At 43.0% G+C, this 22,165-nt stretch overlaps 1 protein-coding gene across 4 annotated transcripts in view; it reads left to right on the top strand.

The window, feature by feature from the left end:
- Positions 1-22,165, top strand: part of LOC134339237 (adhesion G protein-coupled receptor E2-like) — a 98,525-nt gene that overhangs the window by 18,042 nt on the left and 58,318 nt on the right. For all 4 annotated transcript variants that reach the window (XM_063035575.1, XM_063035576.1, XM_063035578.1 and 1 more), the window contains exons 6-8: positions 3,538-3,669; positions 9,397-9,482; positions 19,349-19,444. In XM_063035575.1, coding sequence (XP_062891645.1) covers positions 3,538-3,669; positions 9,397-9,482; positions 19,349-19,444 — 314 coding nt within the window. The remainder of the gene's footprint in view (positions 1-3,537; positions 3,670-9,396; positions 9,483-19,348; positions 19,445-22,165) is intronic.

The following is a 22,165-nucleotide window of genomic DNA, read 5'->3' as shown; positions in this document are numbered from 1 at the left end:
ACTAAGCCTTCAGGAATAACGTTTTGCACCTTAGTATTGCTGTTGATACACTGATTGGAACGTTTTTGCTCCAGGACGTCAGACTGTTCCTTTAGTGGGTCCCTCTGTTGTTTCCCATCATTTTCTGTTTGATTATCTGCTGGTTTACTATTTGAAGATTTCCTGTCTCTCACAATCTCATTTGAAATGTCCATCTTCTCGACATTTGTAACAGAGAATACCAGTCCTATCCTTCACCCTATGCAGCAGCATTGCTCTGCTTTGTGATTTTCACAGGTGGGTTCGGCTTTCCAGTGAACACGTCATGTTTATCTGCAACATTAACAGACATCTATTGAGACATATCAGCTTGAGTGTTTCTCACGTCATTTCTCAAAAGTTCTACTTCTGTGGTATCAATGGTTACTTTAGCAACAGGGCCTACAACTGAAGACATTACTTGGCTTTGGAAACATTTCACTCCTCAATCCTATTTTCTTAGTGACTCAGCAAAAGATGGTGGATCACACATCTTGTGGGTCATTGGAATACGTAGAGCAACCATAACTTGTGACAGTGGGCCCTTCATAACTTGCTCCACCCTCAAGCAGTTTATCTCAGAAAGTTGAAAGTGTTCTTTGCGGCACAAGCAATGCGGCAGTTTATCCAGCTGCAGGTGGGAAGCAGAGAGCTTCTCTCCTTCCTCTTGGAATGTGTATCTGAATCTCACCAGGGGTTCCGCTGAACTTTCAGTGGTGTCAAAGCGTTTTTCAGAGCTTGCATAGAGCTAACGGATGTGGCAAAAGGATATTCTGCCTTTTGAAACCTCACCATAATCAGCAGCAGGACCCTCTAAACTCTCTAGCAGTCTCTGTGTCTTTATCTTGTCTGAGCACTGCCACTCATCCAGCTCAGCTCAAGCCTGACCCTTCTTCACTACGCTTGACTGCAGAGAACATTCTCAGTTTATGGTAACCTTGGATATCAGCAGGTACACTTTGGCATTTCTCGACCAGTGATGCGATAGCAGAAACCAGCTTAGAACTTAGATCAACAACTGAAGGAGTTAGTAGATTTTTAACATCAGTCAGAGTTTTCCCTTCATTCCTCAGAAAAGAGAGCAACTTGAACTGAAAATCTTCACCCTCAGCACCATCTGGAGTTGTTTCCTGAGCAACTCTAAACACATGAACTGGCCCTGTCACTGTTCCCCTGGTATTTCTATCACATCAGGCAGAGTGAGTTCAGTCACATCACTCCAGGTCTGGACTAGCACAAAGTATTTGCCAAATGATTTGTTGAAACGTCGATCATTCAATGTAACTTTTCCCAGAGCTTTCAGAAGACCCAAGGCTTTAACTAAAGTGTCATTATTAACATAAGCAGAAAGATTGCTCGTTACACAAGCTCTGTGAGCAAATCACATGAAACGTAAATCTGTGTGGCATCTATATCACCTTAATTATGACACACTTTAAATTGCACAGAAAATAACACTGGTGTAACGCTGACTTGAACACAAGTAAACAGGCTATCCAATCCTTACACAGACACAGTCGCACATTCATCACGGATGATGCTCCCAAAATGTAACCCTCTCACCATTGGCTTCAATTAGGGATGCCGTACTGGAGTAGTAATGACCACGGCAGCTAAAACCGCCAACCATTTTGGATGTGGTCCTAAAGGTTGTGTTGCATGGTTTCCTGTTTCCAAAGTTTTATGTACGCTTGACAAATAATCAAGAATCTTGAAACCTGAATCTCGAGGATAGAAATATGGTGACCTTGCTTAGACAAGCCTGTGTGATGAGAAGCACCAATGTGGTAACTCACAAATTCCCCATGAAAGGATCTGGAACTCAAGCAATGAACGCCTTTTTCTGTTGTAATTGAACCTTATAAACCTGTGAAGTCTATCACCACAGCAAAGAGCATCAAACAGATGAAAAACACCATCATCTGCAATGTTCATCTCCCTGATCTGGAAAGAATTTGGAATTCTTTCCCCATTACACAGTCTGGCAATTCCCACCCTCAGCACTTCAGAGCATTTTTACCAGATCAACTGCACCAATACAAGTAGTCAGCTCTTGAGCAAACCCTCCAGAGTGAAATACAAATCAAGTCTGCAGAAAGTGCTGAGCAGATCAAGTTGTGTCAGAGGTCATGAAGTGTGAAGAACTGCACACTGATAAAGTAGAACAAGCCAATTCTGAAGGAAACAGCAAAGCCAAGTTGCCTATACTCCTAGACTTCAGTATCAAAACGCTGATGAAAGCAGCTACACTGAAGAGTGCTCACCCTTCATACTTCCTGTTCTCTGATGCAACTTGATCTGCTAAGCACTTTCTGCAGATTTGATTTGTATTTGCCAAAAATGCTCTTATTGCATGACTTCCAGGCTCAGGGGAATTTGAGAGTTATACATTAGTGGTTCTCATCACGCAGAATAGACTTAACAAGCTCACCATATTTCCATTCCCAAGATTCAGGTTTCAAGATTCTCGATGGTAGATAAAACCGAGAGTGAAATGTGTCATTTGTGCTAACAACCAGCGTACCCGAGGTTGTGTTAGGGGCAGCCCACGAGTTTCACCACATATTCCAGTGCCAACATAGCAGGCCCACAATGCTCAGAAGAACAACACAGAACACAAAAAGTAACAAAGCAACAACAGCAAAAACAAGCCCAGTTCCTCCCTCCCACCAACACACATACACAGTCCTTTAATCCCAGGACAGGCCTCGAGCGGACCAGACTTGGGACTGCAGACACCAGGTTTCTTCCTCCCCAGTGGACTCATGGAGATCTGCAGATCCGGCTCCAGCCAATGGGCCTTGACTTCTGGACTTCTGATTGGACCATCAGACCTCAATCATCAGCATCGATGCCAGGGCACACCGATCACCAAACACCAGGCCTTGACCACTGAACACCTATCGTGAATCCAGGGGGTCATTCCAGGAGGATATTACAGATGACCTTTTGAGACAATTTGTTGATTTTAGTGAGAAATGTCCCAATGACAAATTATTTCCTAAATTGCAGCTGCTGTGGAGGAATTTGAATGACGATTGGACCCGGGCTGCTGGGCCTGTGGAGGAGCATCTGTAGTAGATGCAGCTCTGTGCCTCCCTGATGCTAGATCCAGGAAAATCCATTCAGGAAATGGTTAATAAAATGTGATGTAGAGTATGAGGAACAAAGATCTGAGTGAAGCTCCTGTGGAACTCCATACACTATTTAATTTCCAGTCAAGACCTATTGTAATTTTCATCATCTTCACTCAGAGGGTGGAGTGAGAGTGGAACGAGTTGCCAGTGGAAGTATTGGAAGCGGGTTCAATTTCAACATTTAACAGTAATTTGAGTAAATACATAGATGGGAGGGGTATGGAGGGCTATGTTCTGGGTGCAGGTCAATGGGGCTAGGCAGAATAACAGTTCAGCACAGACTCGATGGGCAGCAAGGCCTGTTGCTGTCCTGTAGTCCTCTATGACTCTATGACTACATCTGTGTTGGTAACATGTGTACCTCTGTTCCTCTCTACAACAGATGTGGATGAATGCCAGGATAAAAGTGCGTGCGGAGTGAACACGACCTGTCGCAACTCCTTTGGGTCTTTTTACTGCACCTGCAAAGTGGGATATCACCAGAAACAGGGAGACACTCAGCTGGCCTGTACAGGTGAAAATAGAGTGATTACTGAGAGCTGAGAATCAAAACAAACAATGCTAGAAACAGTACAGAAGTCAGGGAGAATCCGTGCAAAGAAGAAGAATTTGTGTTTCAAAGTGTTAATGAAGAGTTTTAAACTTTGAATCATCAACTCCATTTATCCCTACACAGTCTCTGACAAAGCTGCTGGGTTGTATATGTGTTGCTCTGGATTTCCAGCATCTACAGAATATCTTGCGTCTCTGCAAGTTTCTGAGTATCATTGACTGTCAAGGAGACACTTTGGGGTGCGGAGTGAGGCTGGGGCTGGGTTAGTCTGGAGTGTGTAGGGGATGGTGGGGTGTGAGGCTGAGGTTGGATCAGTGTGGTGTGTGTAGGGGATGGAGGGGTGTGAGACTGAGGTTGGGTCAGTGTGGGGTGTGTAGGGGACGGTGGGGTGTGAGGCTGAGGTTGGGTCAGTCTGGAGTGTGTAGGGGATGGTGGGGTGTGAGGCTGAGGTTGGATCAGTGTGGAGTGTGTAGGGGATGGTGGGGTGTGAGGCTGAGGTTGGGTCAGTCTGGAGTGTGTAGGGGATGGTGGGGTGTGAGGCTGAGGTTGGGTCAGTCTGGAGTGTGTAGGGGATGGTGGGGTGTGAGGCTGAGGTTGGGTCAGTCTGGAGTGTGTAGGGGATGGTGGGGTGTGAGGCTGAGGTTGGATCAGTGTGGAGTGTGTAGGGGATGGTGGGGTGTGAGGCTGAGGTTGGGTCAGTCTGGAGTGTGTAGGGGATGGTGGGGTGTGAGGCTGAGGTTGGGTCAGTGTGGGGTGTGTAGGGGACGGTGGGGTGTGAGGCTGAGGTTGGGTCAGTCTGGAGTGTGTAGGGGATGGTGGGGTGTGAGGCTGAGGTTGGGTCAGTCTGGAGTGTGTAGGGGATGGTGGGGTGTGAGGCTGAGGTTGGATCAGTGTGGAGTGTGTAGGGGATGGTGGGGTGTGAGGCTGAGGTTGGGTCAGTCTGGAGTGTGTAGGGGATGGTGGGGTGTGAGGCTGAGGTTGGGTCAGTGTGGGGTGTGTAGGGAACGGTGGGGTGTGAGGCTGAGGTTGGGTCAGTCTGGAGTGTGTAGGGGATGGTGGGGTGTGAGGCTGAGGTTGGGTCAGTCTGGAGTGTGTAGGGGATGGTGGGGTGTGAGGCTGAGGTTGGATCAGTGTGGAGTGTGTAGGGGATGGTGGGGTGTGAGGCTGAGGTTGGGTCAGTCTGGAGTGTGTAGGGGATGGTGGGGTGTGAGGCTGAGGTTGGGTCAGTGTGGGGTGTGTATGGGGACGGTGGGGTGTGAGGCTGAGGTTGGGTCAGTCTGGAGTGTGTAGGGGATGGTGGGGTGTGAGGCTGAGGTTGGGTCAGTCTGGAGTGTGTAGGGGATGGTGGGGTGTGAGGCTGAGGTTGGATCAGTGTGGAGTGTGTAGGGGATGGTGGGGTGTGAGGCTGAGGTTGGGTCAGTCTGGAGTGTGTAGGGGATGGTGGGGTGTGAGGCTGAGGTTGGGTCAGTGTGGGGTGTGTAGGGAACGGTGGGGTGTGAGGCTGAGGTTGGGTCAGTCTGGAGTGTGTAGGGGATGGTGGGGTGTGAGGCTGAGGTTGGGTCAGTCTGGAGTGTGTAGGGGATGGTGGGGTGTGAGGCTGAGGTTGGATCAGTGTGGAGTGTGTAGGGGATGGTGGGGTGTGAGGCTGAGGTTGGGTCAGTCTGGAGTGTGTAGGGGATGGTGGGGTGTGAGGCTGAGGTTGGGTCAGTGTGGGGTGTGTATGGGGACGGTGGGGTGTGAGGCTGAGGTTGGGTCAGTCTGGAGTGTGTAGGGGATGGTGGGGTGTGAGGCTGAGGTTGGGTCAGTGTGGAGTGTGTAGGGGATGGTGGGGTGTGAGGCTGAGGTTGGATCAGTGTGGAGTGTGTAGGGGATGGTGGGGTGTGAGGCTGAGGTTGGGTCAGTCTGGAGTGTGTAGGGGATGGTGGGGTGTGAGGCTGAGGTTGGGTCAGTGTGGGGTGTGTAGGGGACGGTGGGGTGTGAGGCTGAGGTTGGGTCAGTCTGGAGTGTGTAGGGGATGGTGGGGTGTGAGGCTGAGGTTGGGTCAGTCTGGAGTGTGTAGGGGATGGTGGGGTGTGAGGCTGAGGTTGGATCAGTGTGGAGTGTGTAGGGGATGGTGGGGTGTGAGGCTGAGGTTGGGTCAGTCTGGAGTGTGTAGGGGATGGTGGGGTGTGAGGCTGAGGTTGGGTCAGTGTGGGGTGTGTAGGGGACGGTGGGGTGTGAGGCTGAGGTTGGGTCAGTCTGGAGTGTGTAGGGGATGGTGGGGTGTGAGGCTGAGGTTGGATCAGTGTGGGGTGTGTAGGGGATGGTGGGGTGTGAGGCTGAGGTTGGGTCAGTCTGGAGTGTGTAGGGGATGGTGGGGTGTGAGGCTGAGGTTGGGTCAGTGTGGGGTGTGTAGGGGATGGTGGGGTGTGAGGCTGAGGTTGGGTCAGTGTGGGGTGTGTAGGGGACAGTGGGGGTGGAGGCTGAGACTGGGGAACAGCTGAGTGTGAGGTGGACGGCGGGGTGTGAGCTTGGGTCAGTTTGGGGTGTGTAGAGGACGGTGGGGTGTGTCGGGGACTACAGGGAGTGATTCTGGAACTAGGTCAGTGGGTTGGGGATAGTGAGTCTGGGTCAGTGCAATGTGTTGGAGATAGTGGGGAGTGAGTCTGGGGCTGTGTCAGTTTGGGGTGTGTTGGAGAGTGAATCTGGAATACTGAATCTTCTTTTAGACCAAAGGGTCTGCAATAAAACCAATCCCCACCATTCCACCCAGAGAGATCCCTGGAAGAAGTTAGAATACCTGCTATCTCACGTTTCCAAGGAAACCTTGTCCGCCGGCCACCCGGGGGAACAAACTGGTCCCCTAAGAGCTGCTCCGTCTTCCTATATTGTTTCTATCTTCTTTCGGGTGTTCCTGTTCGTGGGTGCTGTCGTTAGGGGATCAGCAGGCTGGGTCCAAGTGGGCGGTGTTGATCCAGAATTGTTTTTCCACTTCCCTTTCTGGGGCTTGCCATTCCTGTTACCCATTTTACCTGCCTGTTAATTGTTCTCTACAAAGGACATAAACACTTAAGACAAACAGAGACGTACACTCAAAGACATAAAGTCGTATCCTCCATATAATTCTCTTTCCTTTTTCCATTGGCCAACGGGTCTAGGTTCTAATCCTAAGGTTTCAGTTGCCTTCGTTGTAATACCATCCTTTAATTGCTTTCGTTGTAATACCGTCCTTTAATTGCCTTCATTTTAATACCGTCCTTTAATTGCCTTCATTTCAATGCCGTCTTTTAATCAGAGCTGTCAGGCCCTTTCTTCCAAAGCATGTCTTGTTCTGAGTCAGAATTCAGCAATGGTCACTGCCTTAATTCGTGAATTCATGGGGAACCTTTCCGCATGTCTCCGTCAACACGAGGTTACAATTCAAATTTATACAGTAAATCTAATTACATGTGGTCAGCCGGACACACTATTTCCACAATTTGTACAATAGTAGCACCTATACAATCAGTTTCTCATTGATCAGAGTACCAAACAAGCCGTTGTTGTCTCTCAGACAATTAGCACCCATGCAATCGGTTCCTCATCGATGACATGACCTATTGTCAGTTAATACAAAGAAGACAGACTCATTGTGTTTTTTTTCTCATGCTCTCCCCACAATTCTGCCAAATCCCCCAGTCCTAGAGACCATTCCTCCACAAGAGGGTTATGTTGATCTCCCTACACCCTTCACCACCACCCACCCTAAACTCCACATCAGCCTTGAATTTACATAAGGTTCATCCACCATCATCGATGAAGACCTCGACACCATTAGTACTGGTTACGAGGTCGAGTTTGACGCTCAACCCAGCATGTATGGAGAACATGCAGTGGAGCCGGCCGGATTCGAACTCAGGACCTCTTGCCCCGAAGTCCAGCGCTGATGCCACTACGCCATCAGCCGGCTTATGATGGCACTTGATTTGGATTTAAGTGAGGGAGAGTTGCGCAGCGTCAGCCTCACTCTCTCTTCCCAATTCCCATCTGGATCCAGTGGCAAGACAAGAGTTGAGACGGCTGGAGATAAGACTAGGTGCAGTGGATGACCAGGACATCTTCTGTGTCTTGTCCTGCTCTACATATTCCACGACGCTTGCAGAGACTGCTTTCTTGGCCAGTCGATCTTCCATTGGTCTCGTCTGCTCAATCCGCTGGAGCCTGTCTTCACATGCTGGGATAGACAACTTCCTATCTCACCGAGGGTTTGAGACCCGTTGGCTACCCTCACCTGGTTTAGCCGGCTTGTCAAAGCCGTTGCCCGGGGTGTTGCCACAGTCGCATGCAAACAGCTACGGGGAGCCACAGGTGAGAGCTGAGTGCCAGGTGGGGACCAAGGGTGGATGAACCACCTTGAAAAGGATGTGACGTGTTCCCCACCGGAGGTGCTACCCCTCCCTGACACCCCATAGTGTTTTGAGAAACCACGGCTCACTGAATTCCAAAGATCTGCAGCCCTCTGATGAGGAATTCCTCATGACCCCAGAGCCCCAATCCAGAGACTGATCTCAGACACGGGCAGCTCACCCCAGATGTTCATACCACTGGCTCCAGTCCTCAGGTCAGTCGCAGGAGGAACAGGTTAGGCTGGTCCCTGTGAGTGGTGGGAAGGTGATGAGTGAGCAGAGAATGGGATTGTGGAGATGGGGGAGTGTGAACAAGATTATTTAACGTATAAAGAAGATAATTAAATTCAGCACCTTGTCACTTGGTGCTGAATGGTCTCACACCAGCCCATTGAAACAACTTTAAATCAAACATGGGTCCTGCTGTCTCACACAGAAAATGTTGGAGGAACTCGTCGGTCAGGTAGCATCTAATAAGAGAAACAAACAGTCGTCATTTTGGGCTGAGACCCTTCATCGGGACTGGAGAGGAAGTGTGAAGAAGCCAGAATAAGAAGATGGAAAAGGGAAGGGGACAAGCTGACGGGTGATTGGTAAAGTCAGGTGAGGGAGAATGAAGGTGGGACGGGGAGGGGTATGAAGTAAGAAGCTGGGAGGTGAGAGGTGGAGAGAGTAAAACGGGACGAAGAAGAGGAAAGCTTATAGGAGAGGAGAGTGAACTGAGGGAGAAAGGGAAGGAGGAGGGACATCAGAGGGAGATGATAGGTTGCTGAGGAGAAGAGAAGGGATAAGAAGAGAGCCAGAGTGGGGAACGGAAAAAGAGAGAAGGTGGAGGGTGAGAAATTACTGGAAGTTTGAGAATTTAATCTTTATGCTGTCAGGTTGGAGGCTAACCAGACAGAATATGAGGTGTTGCTCCTCCAACCTGAGAGGGCTGATCACTTACACATTTAACTGGTTTTGTGGCTGTGGAGATGTTGACAAATTGTCCCTCCCAAACCAACAATGAGGCCCATACTAACATTTCCTCGTTAGTGTGGCTTGTGACAACATTACAAGTACAATGCCAACCATGGGTATAAGTTCCTTTGGGTGCCAGTGGGCGTAGGCTTGGGTGAGGCATTCACAGTTTTTCTTGGGGTCAGGAAGATGTGGTGTCAAGTCACAGTATGGTGTGTCTGGGTCTGATGCTGCTCATTGTGGGAGTACATCAGCCTGGAGTTACAGAGGTCAGCGCTTCCCTGCCTGATCGGTGAACACCAGGAAGGCAGTGGTAGAGTTGCAGGTGGATGCACAGATCTCTAAAATGCCATTTACATTCCAGTGGATCCACTTTACTGTCCTGTCTCTGAGAAGCAGAACTCTACGCTGTCGCAGTGCAACTTGAATTATCCAGCAAACGCCCAGCAGGTATGAGAACTCACTCCGTTTCTTCAAGATTCAAACTTAACTTCCATTATCCCCGGATGTGGATCTATTGGAATGTTTTCCTGCATATGCAGTCCTCACCAGAGTCTCTTTTCAATATTTTTATTAGTTTCTACATCGAGGAATACAGAGTACAAGAAAGTGTATATAAAAGGTCAAAAAAAGATTTTTTTAAATTACCGATTACATTATATCTATTCAAAATAACAATCTCATACCCCGTATTCATGTAAATTAGTCAATAATTATATTGAAATATACTAATTTATTACAAAAAAGGAGTCTAACCCCTACCAAGAGCGAAGCTGTTTATTACAGAGGAAAAAGGTAAAATACCTTCTCGTATAATAAAAAAATAATAATAGCCAACATCTGAATTTAAACAACGAATTGAGGGTTTTGAATGTTTTGAAAATAATTCAGAAAGGGTCCCCACAATGTTTAGAAATTTTCAGAAATTGAACAACGAATCTTCTCTAAATCTAAGCATGACATAATGTCACATAACCATTGACCATGAGTAGGAGGAAAAATATCTTTCCACTTAAACAAAAGCGCCCTCCTAGCTATAAGAGAGCTAAAGGCCAAAATATGTAAATCAGATGTCATCAGCTTGATATCTTGTCCTACAACAATACCAAATAGGGCCGTCAAAGGATTAGGCTTAAAATTGACTTTGAAAAGTAAAGACAAGGTTTGAAAAACTTGCTTCCGATATTTTTCAAGACACGGACAAGTCCAAAGCATATGAATTGATGAAACTTCTCAATTATTACATCTGTCACAGTAGGAAGATATATCTGAATAAAAACGAGATAGCTTATCTTTAGTCATATGGACTCTATGTACCACCTTAAATTGTATGAGAGAATGGTGAGCATATAGCGATGAAGTATTAACCAGTTTAAAAATTTCATTCCAAGTCTCCTCAGATATTGATGTCTGTAAGTCTTGTTCCTAGAGATTCTTAATTTTGTCTGAAGAAACATTCCTCATTTCCAGTAACATACCATAAATATTAGATATTGAACATTATGAAAAGGTGTCAAATTAAAAATTATGTCTAGTAAGTTCTTGTCTGAGCTTATAGGAAATGTGCATAATTGAGATCTTAGAAAGTCTCTGATTTGTAGATATCTAAAAAAGTGAGTTTTGGGTAAGCTATATTTAGCTGACAATTGCTCAAATGAGAAAAGATTTCCTCCAACAAACAGATCCCAAAAACATTTAATACCCAACCTGTCCCATTCTTTAAAAACTAAATCAGACATGGAGGGTTTGAAAAAATTGGAATAAATGGGACTAGAAAGGGAAAATCTCAATAAACCAAAATGTTTTCTAAATTGTATCCAGATCCTCAGAGTATGTTTAACTATTAAATTATCAGTTAGTTTACTTACAAATAAAGGAAGTGAAGATCCAAGAAGAGAAATAATAGAAAAGTTATTAACAGAGTTAGCTTCTAAAGAAACCCGTACCGGACAGTCTACATGATTAATATAATATAGCCAAAACATAAGATATTGTATATTAACTGCCCAGTAATAAAACCTAAAATTAGGTAAGGCTAAACCTCCAGACTTTTTAGGTTTTTGAAGATGAACTTTATTTAAACGAGGATGTTTATTTTTCCATATATAGGAAGATAAAATATATTCAAGAGAGTCAAGAAAGGATTTAGAAATAAAAACAGGTAAAGCCTGAAAAAGATATATAAATTTAGGTAGAATATTCATTTTAATAGAATTAATTCGTCAAACCAACGATATTGAAAGAGACAACCAATTTAATGATAACTTTTTTACATGGTTCAATAAAGTAAGGAAGTTTTCTTTAAACAGGTGTTTGTAATTCTTAGTGACTGTTTGACCCAAATAAGTAAATTGATTCCTTACAATTTTAAAAGGGAGATTAGTATTAATTGATACCAAATTATATAAAGGAAATAATTCACTCTTATGTAGGTTCAATTTATATCCTGAAAATGGGCTAAAATGGGAGAGAAAAGAAAGTACACAAGGTAACAAGGTCTCAACATTAGAGATAAAAAGCAATATATCATCAGCGTAAAGCGAGATTTTGCGGGTGATACCTCTTCTTAAAATACCACAAATATCATTAGATTCTTGAAAAGCAATGACAAGGTGTTGTAAAACTAGATCAAAAAGCAAAGGACTCAATGGACAGCCTTGTCTAGTTCCGCAGTGAAGATTAAATGGTTTGGAATTTTGAAAATTAGTAAGAACCCGAACAGAAGGAGATAAATAAAGTAATTTAATCCATTGAATAAAATCTGGTCCAAAATTAAATACTTCTAAGGTCTTAAATAAATAATTCCATTCAACCCGATCGAAAGCCTTCTCAGCATCTAAGGATATCGCACATTCCGATATCGCCTGAGAAGGAGAGAAAGTAACATTTAATACATGGCGTACATTAAAATGGGAATGTTGGTTTTTAATAAATCCAGTCTGATCATCAGAGATAATAGAAGGTAAAATATTTTCAATCCGACGAGCCAGAACTTTAGAAAGAATTTTAGTGTCAACATTGCGTAATGAAATTGGCCTATATGAAGAGCATTCAGCTGGGTCCTTGCTCTTTTTTAGGATAAGCGAAATAGAAACTTCATAACAAGATTGAGGCAAACTATCCAATTTGAAAGAATCCAAAAGGACTAAGTGTAACTGCAGTATAATTAATGAAGAAAAAGCCTTATAAAATTCTCCAAAAAATCCATCTGGACCTGGAGCCTTCCCTGAGTGTAATGAATGTATCGCCTCGGCGATTTCCTCAGAAGAGGTGGGTTGATCTACTTGTTTGTAATTATCTGCAGATAGTGCAGGGATATTTAATTGATCTAGAAAATTATTCATTATAGTATTATCTCAAGGGGAATCAGAACTATAAAGTTTAGAATAGAATTCTCTAAGGGTATCGTTTATTTCAGAGTAATCAGTTGTCCTATCACCATTAGTTTTGCAAATTTCTTCAATTTGTCATTTAACTACAGAAGTTTTTAATTGGTTGGCCAATACATTGCCTGATTTATCTCTGTGAATGTAAAATTGAGTCTTATCTTTAAGAAGTTGAGTTTCAATTGGATATGTTAACAGAAGATCATATTTAGTTTTAACTTCAACAGGTCTTTTATATAAAACAGGATCTGGAGCTATAGTATATTTTGGATCTAATTGTTTCAATTGATTGATTAATTCAATTCTTTCTTTATTAGCTTTATTCTTAACACTCACAGTATAAGAAATAATTTGTCCTCTAATATAGGCCTTGAAAGTATCCCATACAATAAGATTAGAAGTCTCTTCCTTATTATTCTCTTCAAAAAACAAAATAATATGCTTCTCTAGAAATTTTAAAAATTTCTTATCAGGTAACAAAGTTGTATTAAAACTCCAAAATCTGTTGGTTTGAGGAAGACCAGGGAGTTTTAAAGACAAAAATATAGGAGCATGATCTGAAACAGCAATCTCTTTATATTCACAAGAGCGAACTAATGAAATAATTTGACTATCAATAAAAAAATAATCAATCCTAGAATATGTATGATGAACATAGGAAAAAAACGGACACTCCCTATCTAAAGGATGTAAAAAACACCAAACATCAACAATACCACACTTCAATAAAAAGGATTGAATAAACAAAGCTGATTTATTAAGAGACGCTGGTTTAGAGGATGATGGTCTAAAATTGGATCTAGCCAACAGTTAAAACCTCCTCCCATCGCCAAGAATAAAGATTCAGATTGGGTAAAAATGAAAAAAAAACGCTCAAGGAATCCTGGATCAGCTACATTTAGGGCATACACATTGGCAAATACTATTAATTTATTATCTAGTTTTCCTGAAACTATAACAAAACGTCCTTTAGTATCAGAAACTACTTTATGTTGGACAAAGCAAAGTGTGTTATCTATAAGAATTGAAACTCCTGTAGATTTGGCCTGAAAAGAAGAGTGAAAACAAAGTCCGTTCCAACGGCTAAAAAAAAACAGTAGTTTATCACATTTGTGTATGTGAGTTTCTTGTAAGAAAATAATGGGGACCTTAAATTTCCTAATAAAAGCAAAAATCTTATTACGTTTAACAGCGCAAACAACAGGAATTCTGCAGATGCTGGAAATTCAAGCAACACACATCAAAGTTGCTGGTGAATGCAGCAGGCCAGGCAGCATCTCTAGGAAGAGGTACAGTTGACGTTTCAGGCCGAGACCCTTCGTCAGGACTAACTGAAGGAAGAGTAAGTAAGAGATTTGAAAGTGGGAGGGGGAGGGGGAGATCCAAAATGATAGGAGAAGACAGAATGGGGAGGGATGGAGCCAAGAGCTGGACAGGTGATTGGCAAAAGGGATACGAGAGGATGATGGGACAGGAGGTCCGGGAAGAAAGACAAGGGGGGCAGGGGAACCCAGAGGATGGGCAAGGGATATATTCAGAGGGGCAGTGGGAGAAAAAAGAGAGTGAGAGAAAGAATGTGTGTATAAAAATAAGTAACATGATTCTCTCGTATCCCTTTTGCCAATCACCTGTCCAGCTCTTGGCTCCATCCCTCCTCCTCCTGTCTTCTCCTATCATTTTGGATCTCCCCCTCCCCCTCCAACTTTCAAATCTCTTACTCACTCTTCCTTCAGTTAGTCCTGACGAAGGGTCTCGGCCTGAAACGTCGACTGTACCTCTTCCTAGAGATGCTACCTGGCCTGCTGTGTTCACCAGCAACTTTGATGTGTGTTACGTTTAACGGGGTGATTTAACCCTTTCACATTAAAACTGAGTAAATTAATAGTTTGGTCCATTTTTAATATTATTTAAAGGAAGGGTTAAAATCCGAAAACAGATTCTAAGAAAAAAAATATACCCCCGCCCACCTCCCAAAGAAAGAAGGCCTACCAACAGAAAGCCGGCATCTACAACTACGGACAGCCCCTCAAAAAAACCTGGTGATCACTCCAATTAGTTTCAAGATTATTTATATTCCAAGCTAGACTAAACAATATCCAAACAAGAGATTTAATTCTTGTATATCAAAAATACAGTATTAAAAATATGAAAGGAAATTAGGTACAAAGGTTTACCAAAAGTAAAAGATACAACTATTCATACAGAAGGACATTAAACATTTAATCTTAAATCTCATGGGAAAGCAGACGAAGCACTTAGCCTTCAAATTAAAAAAATCTTTGTGCGTCAGCACTCAAACGAAACCATTTGAAGGATCCATCTTTAATGAGATTCTCAGTCAAAATGGGTAGCCAAGGTTCAGGTTAAAACCCTTGTTAAAAAAAATTCCAACAAAGCTTGTTTAAACTGAGCACATTCCTGCATAATCTCAAGTGAATAATCTTCGAGAATCTTAATATTCCACCCTATAACCTATCATGCCCCTTTGACGGGATTAGCGAATTAAAAGTTCCTCATTTAATCTTGTGCCTTCATGTAAGGAGAAACTAAACAGCTGGCCTTCAGATTTAGCCTTCGGATTTTAAAAACCTGTGTGCTTCAACAGTCGAGCCGAACCATTTGAAAGTTCCGTCTGTAAGTGTGATTCTGAGTCGGGCTGGGTAGCGAAGGGAAGGCTTGAAACCCTTATTAAAAAGCTCGGACATAACTTCTTTGAACTTAACGTGTTCCTGCTTAACCTCAGGCGAATCATCTTTGACACTTCTAATCTTGCGACCATTATAATCAGTCATGCCTCTTTGATGAGATTCGTGAATTAAGAGTTCCTTTGTTTTAAATTCCTGAAAACAGATTATTACTGATCTTGGTCTCTGACCCTTAGGAGGTCTAAATGCAGGAGATCTGTGAACTCAATCGATCATAGGCACAGACGTCAAAATCTCCGGAAATAACTCTTGCAAAAAGTTTGCAAAAAACTCTGTAGGGTGGTTACCTTTCATTAATTATTCGAGACCCAGAACCCATAAGTTGTTCCTTTTACTTCTATTTTCTAGGTTAATAATCTTCTGTTTTAAATTTTCGTTGGACTTCGATTGCTTTTCACCAAGCTTCTGCAATTCATCCACTTCCATTTCCAGAGACGACAAAATTTATTCATTCTTTTTTACACGTTTATCATGTTCATTAAGAGTTTGTTGAATAGAATCCAATTTACCATCTATTTGTTTAAATTCAGAGCTGAATTGTTGAAACTTCTCAGAGGCTTCTTATGTATGACTTTATAGCAAATTCATGATAGAATCCAAAGAAGCAGGGGAATCACAAGATCACAAGGCAAAGGAGTAAAGTAGGCCATCTGCTCCGCCACTCCACCATGAGCTAAACTATTCTCCCATCTAGTTCTAATTTTCGGCTTTTTCCCCATATCCCTTGATACCCTGACTAATTAAATACCCATCAATCACCTCCTTAAACACTCTCAATGATCGGGCCTCCACAGCTGTATGTGGCAACGAATTCCACAAATCCACGACCCTCTGTCTAAATACATTTCTCCTCATCTCTGTTTTAAATGGGTACCCTCTAATTCTAAGACTGTGGCCTCTTGTCCTAGACTCACCCACCAAGGGAAACAACCTTTCCACATCTATTCTGTCCAACCCTTTCAACATTCAAAATGTTTCTATGAGATCCCCTCTCATTCTTCTATACTCTAATGAATACAGTCCAAGAGCCGACAAACGCTCCTCATATGTTAGCCACTGCATTCCAGGAATTATCCTCGTAAATCTTCTCTGAATTCTCTCCAACATCAGTACATCCTTTCTAAGATGGGGGGCCCAAAACTGCACACAGTATCCCAAATGAGGTCTCACCAGTGCCCCATAGAGCCTCATCAACACCTCCTTACTCTTGTACATTATTCCTCTTGAAATGAATGCCAACATAGCATTCGCTTTCCTTACTGCCGATCCAACCTGGTGGTTAACCTTTAGGGTATCCTGCACGAGGACTCCCAAGTCCCTTTGTACTTCCGATTTTTGAATTTCCTCCCCATCTAAGTAATAATCTGCTCGATTATTTCTTCTTCCAAAATGTACAACTGTACATTCCTCAACATTGTATCTCATCTGCCATTTCTTTGCCCACTCTCCTAAACTGACCAAGTCTCTCTGCAACCTTTCTGTTTCTTCAACACTTTCTGCTCCTCCACCTATCTTGGTGTCATCCACAAACTTAGCCACAAAACCATTTAATCCATAATCTAAATCATCGATATACATTGTAAAAAGAAGCGGCCCCAACACCAACCCCTGCCGAACACCAGTAGTAACCGGCAACCAATCAGAATAGGATTCCTTTATTCCCACTCTTTGCTTTCTGCCTATCAGCCAATGCTCCACCCATTCCAATATCTTTCCTGTAATTCCATGAGCACTTATCTTATTAAGCAGCCTCTTATGTGGCACCTTATCAAAGGCCTTTTGAAAATCCAAATACACAACATCCACAGCCTCTCCCTTGTCAATCTTATTTGAGATTACCTCAAAACATTCCAATAGATTGGTGAGGCAGGATCTTCCCTTCATGAAATCATGCTGGCTTGGGCCTATTTTCATAACCTCGTCCTTAAGGATCGACTCCAATAACTTTCCAACTACCGATGTCAGACTAATAGGTCTGTAATTTTCTTTTTGCTGCCTCCCTCCTTTCTTAAACAGCGGAACTACACTTGTGACCTTCCAGTCCTCCGGAACCATGCCAGAGTCTATTGATTCCTGGAAGGTCATTTTCAATGCCTCCACTATCTCCAAAGCTACCTCCTTCAGAACCCATGGGTGCACCTCATCTGGTCTGGGAGACTTATGTATTCTTAGTCCATTTAGCTTCCCAAGCACTTTCTCTAAAGTAAACATGACTGTACCTAATTCTATTCCCGGAGACCTCTGGCTATCAGGTATGTTGCTAATGTCTTCCACTGTGAAGACTGATGCAAAATACTCATTTAGTTCCTCTGCCATCTCTTTGTTACCCATTATAATTTCTCCAGCATCATTTTCAATCGGTTCTATATCTACCCATGTCACTCTTTTACTCTTCATATATTTTTAAAATACTCTTAGTATCCTTTTTTATGTTAATTGCCATCTTCCTTTTATAATTCATCTTTTATTTCCTAATGACTTTCTTAGTTTCCTTCTGTAAGTTTTTAAAAGTCATCCAGTCCTCAGTTTTCCCACTAATTTTTGCTTCCTTGTACACCGTCTCTTTTGCTTTTATTTTCGCCTTAACCTCTCTCGTTAGCCACATTTGTGCCATTTTTCCATTCATGATTTTCTTTTTTCTTGGAATATGTTTTTCCTGCACTTTCCCTATTTCTTGTAGGAATTTCATCCAATTCTGCTCTACCAACCCTCCATTTAGATTACTTTTCCAATCGACTTGGGCCAGTTCCTCTCATACCACTGTAATTTCTTTTGTTCCACTGAAATATCGATACACATGATACCAGCTTCTCCTTTTCAAATTTGAAACTGAACTCAATCATATTATGATCACTACTTCCAAGGGGTTCCATTACCTCCAGCTCCCTAATCGCCTCAGGTTCGTTAGACAGTGCCCAGTCCGAAACAGCCAATCCCCTGGTGGGCTTATGGACAAGCTGCTCCAAAAAGCCATCCCATAGGCATTCTATGAACTCCCCCTCCTGAGATCCAGTACCTTCCTGACTTTTCCAATCCACTTTCATATTAAAATCCCCCATAATTATCTTGACATTTTCCTTCTGACACGCTTTTTCTCTTTCCAGCTGTAACTTGTAGTCCATATCCCGGCTGCTGTTTGGAGGCCTGTAGCCTCCAAAAAAGGAATCATCCTTTTTAGTACCCCTGGCCCTCCTTATATCCATAATGAAAGAACATCATACTTAAAAAATAAGTTTCAAGACAGGTTGGAAAGTGCAAGATAATTAGAGTTGGAGCAATGGCAGATTGCTGTTACTCCATCAGCCTCCACCAGGAAATCCAGTCCTCGCCAGAGTTGACAGTGTTTCTTGAGCTGTCAATGATCATGTGGGTACCAAAGAGAATTAGTTTTAATTTAGCATTATGTTCAGCACAGATATTGTGGGCTGAATGGCCTGTTCCTGAGCTGTAATGTGCTATGATCTGTGTATTATGGAAAACAGAGCTAGAGAGGAGCAGATGTGAAGGGAGGGAGTGTGGACTGGGTAGAGAGGGCATAGGAAGGCCCAGAACTAGTGGGCAGAGTCTGAAAGTTAGGGCCACGCCTGTCAGGAGTGAAATCTGAAAAGACTTGTACACAAAATGGTGGTGGAAACTAGTAATTAAACACCAATCTAAACTAATCCATTCTGCCTACACAACATCCATATCCATGATTCTCTACACGTTCCTGTCCTTATCTAAGAGTTTTTAAGTGTCTCTGTCATGATGTAAAGAGAATATAAAGGAATGAGTTTAACATTAGCATCAATGGGCGTTTGAGGGTCAGCATAGACTCAATGGGCTGAAGGGCCTGTTTCCATGCTGTCTGAATTCATGACTGAATTTCAACTTGATCAGCTGATCATTGGTCCATGGCTCTGGATAGTTTGGCCAAGATCTGTACCACAGTTCTGCCAGACACTGTACAACATGTTGGAATGCTCTGAGACTGTGAAGGGCATTGGATAAAGGGTCAGTCTTATATTAAGCCATTCCTTCCTGCTTTTCCATGCTCAGAGATGTCCTTTCATTGACCCCGTGACCTTCAGTAAGAGTTGCCATTGGACACTATGTCGGAGTCACCTGTGAAGCCAAAGAGTTTTGAAGGCTTCATTTTCAGGCATTTTTTTCAGATTGCTTATGACTTTTGACTATTTCTCTGTTTGATTGCTTGTTCCTGGATATTTAGCTGTTGTATTTTCAGATTGCCCAGTTAAACTCTGCAGAAGACGTGCTGACAGTAACTGATTGCTACCGTGATAAAATCTGTGAGAATTTCAGTGTGACAAACGATACCAAGGTAAGGAATTAGAAGCCCAACAATTTTATCCTGTGGTAAAAATGGTGTGTTCCTGAGGTGGAGAGAGTAAAGTGGATATTTACAAGGATATAGTCAGGAGGAGTTGACTGAGGAATGATTGATAAAGTTGGCTTTCTTGGAGCAGAGAGCACTGAGGATATATAAAGGTCTGTTCACCTCTCCAGAAACACCAGTAACAATGGACAAGAAGTATTTGGAAGAAAGTTGGGAAGGAAGTTGAACAGATACTTTCCTCAGCCAGAGGATCTTGAATACATTGTCAGAAAGAGAGGCAAAGATACTGTATCTAAAGAGTACAGTACTTGAGGGGGGATTTTTTTCTGCCAGAACTGGCAAAGTGATTTGTTGTTTTCACATTACAATCTATAAGAAGACGTTGGGCAAACTTGGGTCATTTTCTCTGGAGCATCAGAGGCAGAGATAGAGTGAACAGTCAGAATCTTCCTCCCAGGGTAGAAATGTCAAATACTGTAGGACATGCATTTAAGGTGAGAGTGGGGAAGTTTAAAACAGATGTGTGGGACAGGTTTTTAACAGAGTGTTGGATGTCAGGAACAGGCTGCCAGATGTAATGGTGGTAATAGTGGTGTTGAAGACTCTATTCAATAAACACATGAAGTTTCGGGGAATGGAGGGATATAGATCATGTGGATACAAAAGAGACTTTGTTTTAATTTGGCATCATGTTCAGCACAGATATTGTGGGCTGAATGGCCTGTTCCTGTGCTGTACTGTGCTATGATCTGTGTATTATGGAAAACAGAGCTGGAGAGGAGCAGATGTGAAGGGAGGGAGTGTAGGGTGTGGACGGGGTAGGGAGAGCAGAGGAAGGTCCAGAACAAGAGGGCAGAGTCTGAAAGTTAGAGCCATGTCTTTCAGGAGTGAAATTTGAAAAGACTTGTACACTCAGATGGTGATGGAAACTCAGAACACTCCTCAGTGACCCATCAGTGCTGGGTCAAAGATTGATTCTAAACCCAAGATGTTTACTGAAGGTCGTAACGGGATGAGGGAATTGTCACCAGATGGAGTTAGGTCCCATGGATGTTACAGAATGGCAGTATGTTCTTACAGCACCTTTCTCTTGGAATCATAGGATATTCACAACACAACTGGAAGCCATTCTGCCCATTGTATCTGTGCGATTCAACCCAATCCCATCTCAGTGTTGGCATCGTACTTTCTAAATGTGCTGGGGGTCTCTTCATCTGCCAGCCTGATGTGCCTTGTATTTCTGCCACTCTGTAATATGGGCAGTTGAGCAGATGTACTGGAGATACAGGTGTCCTAAGTAGACATTGAATCTGGGTAGAATGAGGTGACACCAGAAAATGCATTTGCATCCCAGAATCGCAGAAGCCCAGCTCCGATGAAAGGGCTTGACCCGTTATGTTGACTCTCCATTTCCCTCCATAGATGCTGCCTGACAGCCACCGAGTTCCTCCAGCTTGTAGTGTGTGTTGCTGCAGAAGATGCACCAACATCCAGAGCAGCACAGGATTGGAAATGACAGCTTTATGGGACAACGTTCATTGCTTTTGCCCACACAGTGTCTGCACTGGGATGGTTACCCGAGTATAACGGAAAAGGCAAAGGGAGTCATGAAGAGCTAGAGAAAGAGTAAGGGTTGGGAAAGTGGGAGCAGAGGAACAGAAGGCAATGGAGAAAGAAAGGAAGTCAAAGATGGAAAGCAAAGGGAGAGAAAAAGGGAGTGGAATAGAAGGGGAGAAAAAAGGTGGAGAAAGATTCAACAATTAGTGCAGTAGGAATAAAAACAGGAAGGGGTACAAACCCTTCCATAAAGAAGAGAACTTCTTAAATGTAGGCTTTCAATAGCCCCAGGAAAATCAGCAGTCATGGAAAACTAAAAGAGCTGCCAATGTTCAAAGTAAATTTATTATCAAAGTATATATATGTTGCCATATACAACACTGTGATTCATTTCCTTGCAGGCATTCACTGGGAAATAAAGAAATATGATAGAATTTATCAAAAACTATAAATAACGAAGGGTGACATATGACCAATGTGCAAAAGAAAACAAATCTTGCAAATGATGAAAAATGTAAATAAATGATACTGAGTCATAGAGTCCTTGAAAGAGAGTCTGTTGGTTGTGGAGTCAGTTCAGTGTTGAGAATCACAGAATCAAGTTTATCATCACTGACATGTTGTGAAATCTGTTGTTTTGAGTACAGTACAAGACATAACAAATTATTATAATAATTTGACAGTCTTCATTTTGAATGAGTTCTATTGGGTTTCTTTGTTTTGTGGCTGCCTGTAAGGAAATTAATCTTAAGGTTGTATATAGTATATATCCTTTGATAGTCAACGTACTTTGAACTTTGAACTTTCAAATTATGACAAAAGTGGAATAGTGAGGATCGCAGACCATTCAGAAATCTGATGGTGTGGGGAAGAAGCTGTTCCTGAAATGTTGAGCGTGCATCTTTAGGCTTCTCTACCTCCTTGATGGTAGTTATGAGAAGAGAGCATGTCCTGGTGGCGATGGTCCTGAATGATGGATGCTGCATTCCTGAGGCACTACCTTTTGAAGATATCCTCAGTGGTGGAGAGGGTTGTACCATGATAGGTCTGGCGGAGTGTACAACACTTTTCAGTCTCTTTCAGTCCTGTTATTAGAGCCTCCATTGCTGAACTCTGCAGGTCAGGCAGCATCTGTGGAGAGGGAAGCAA

The sequence above is a fragment of the Mobula hypostoma genome, chromosome 29 (genome assembly GCF_963921235.1).
Source record: "Mobula hypostoma chromosome 29, sMobHyp1.1, whole genome shotgun sequence".
Lineage (NCBI taxonomy): Eukaryota > Metazoa > Chordata > Chondrichthyes > Myliobatiformes > Myliobatidae > Mobula > Mobula hypostoma.
Note: the sequence above shows the minus strand (reverse complement) of the source record. Positions and strands in the feature narration are given on the sequence as shown.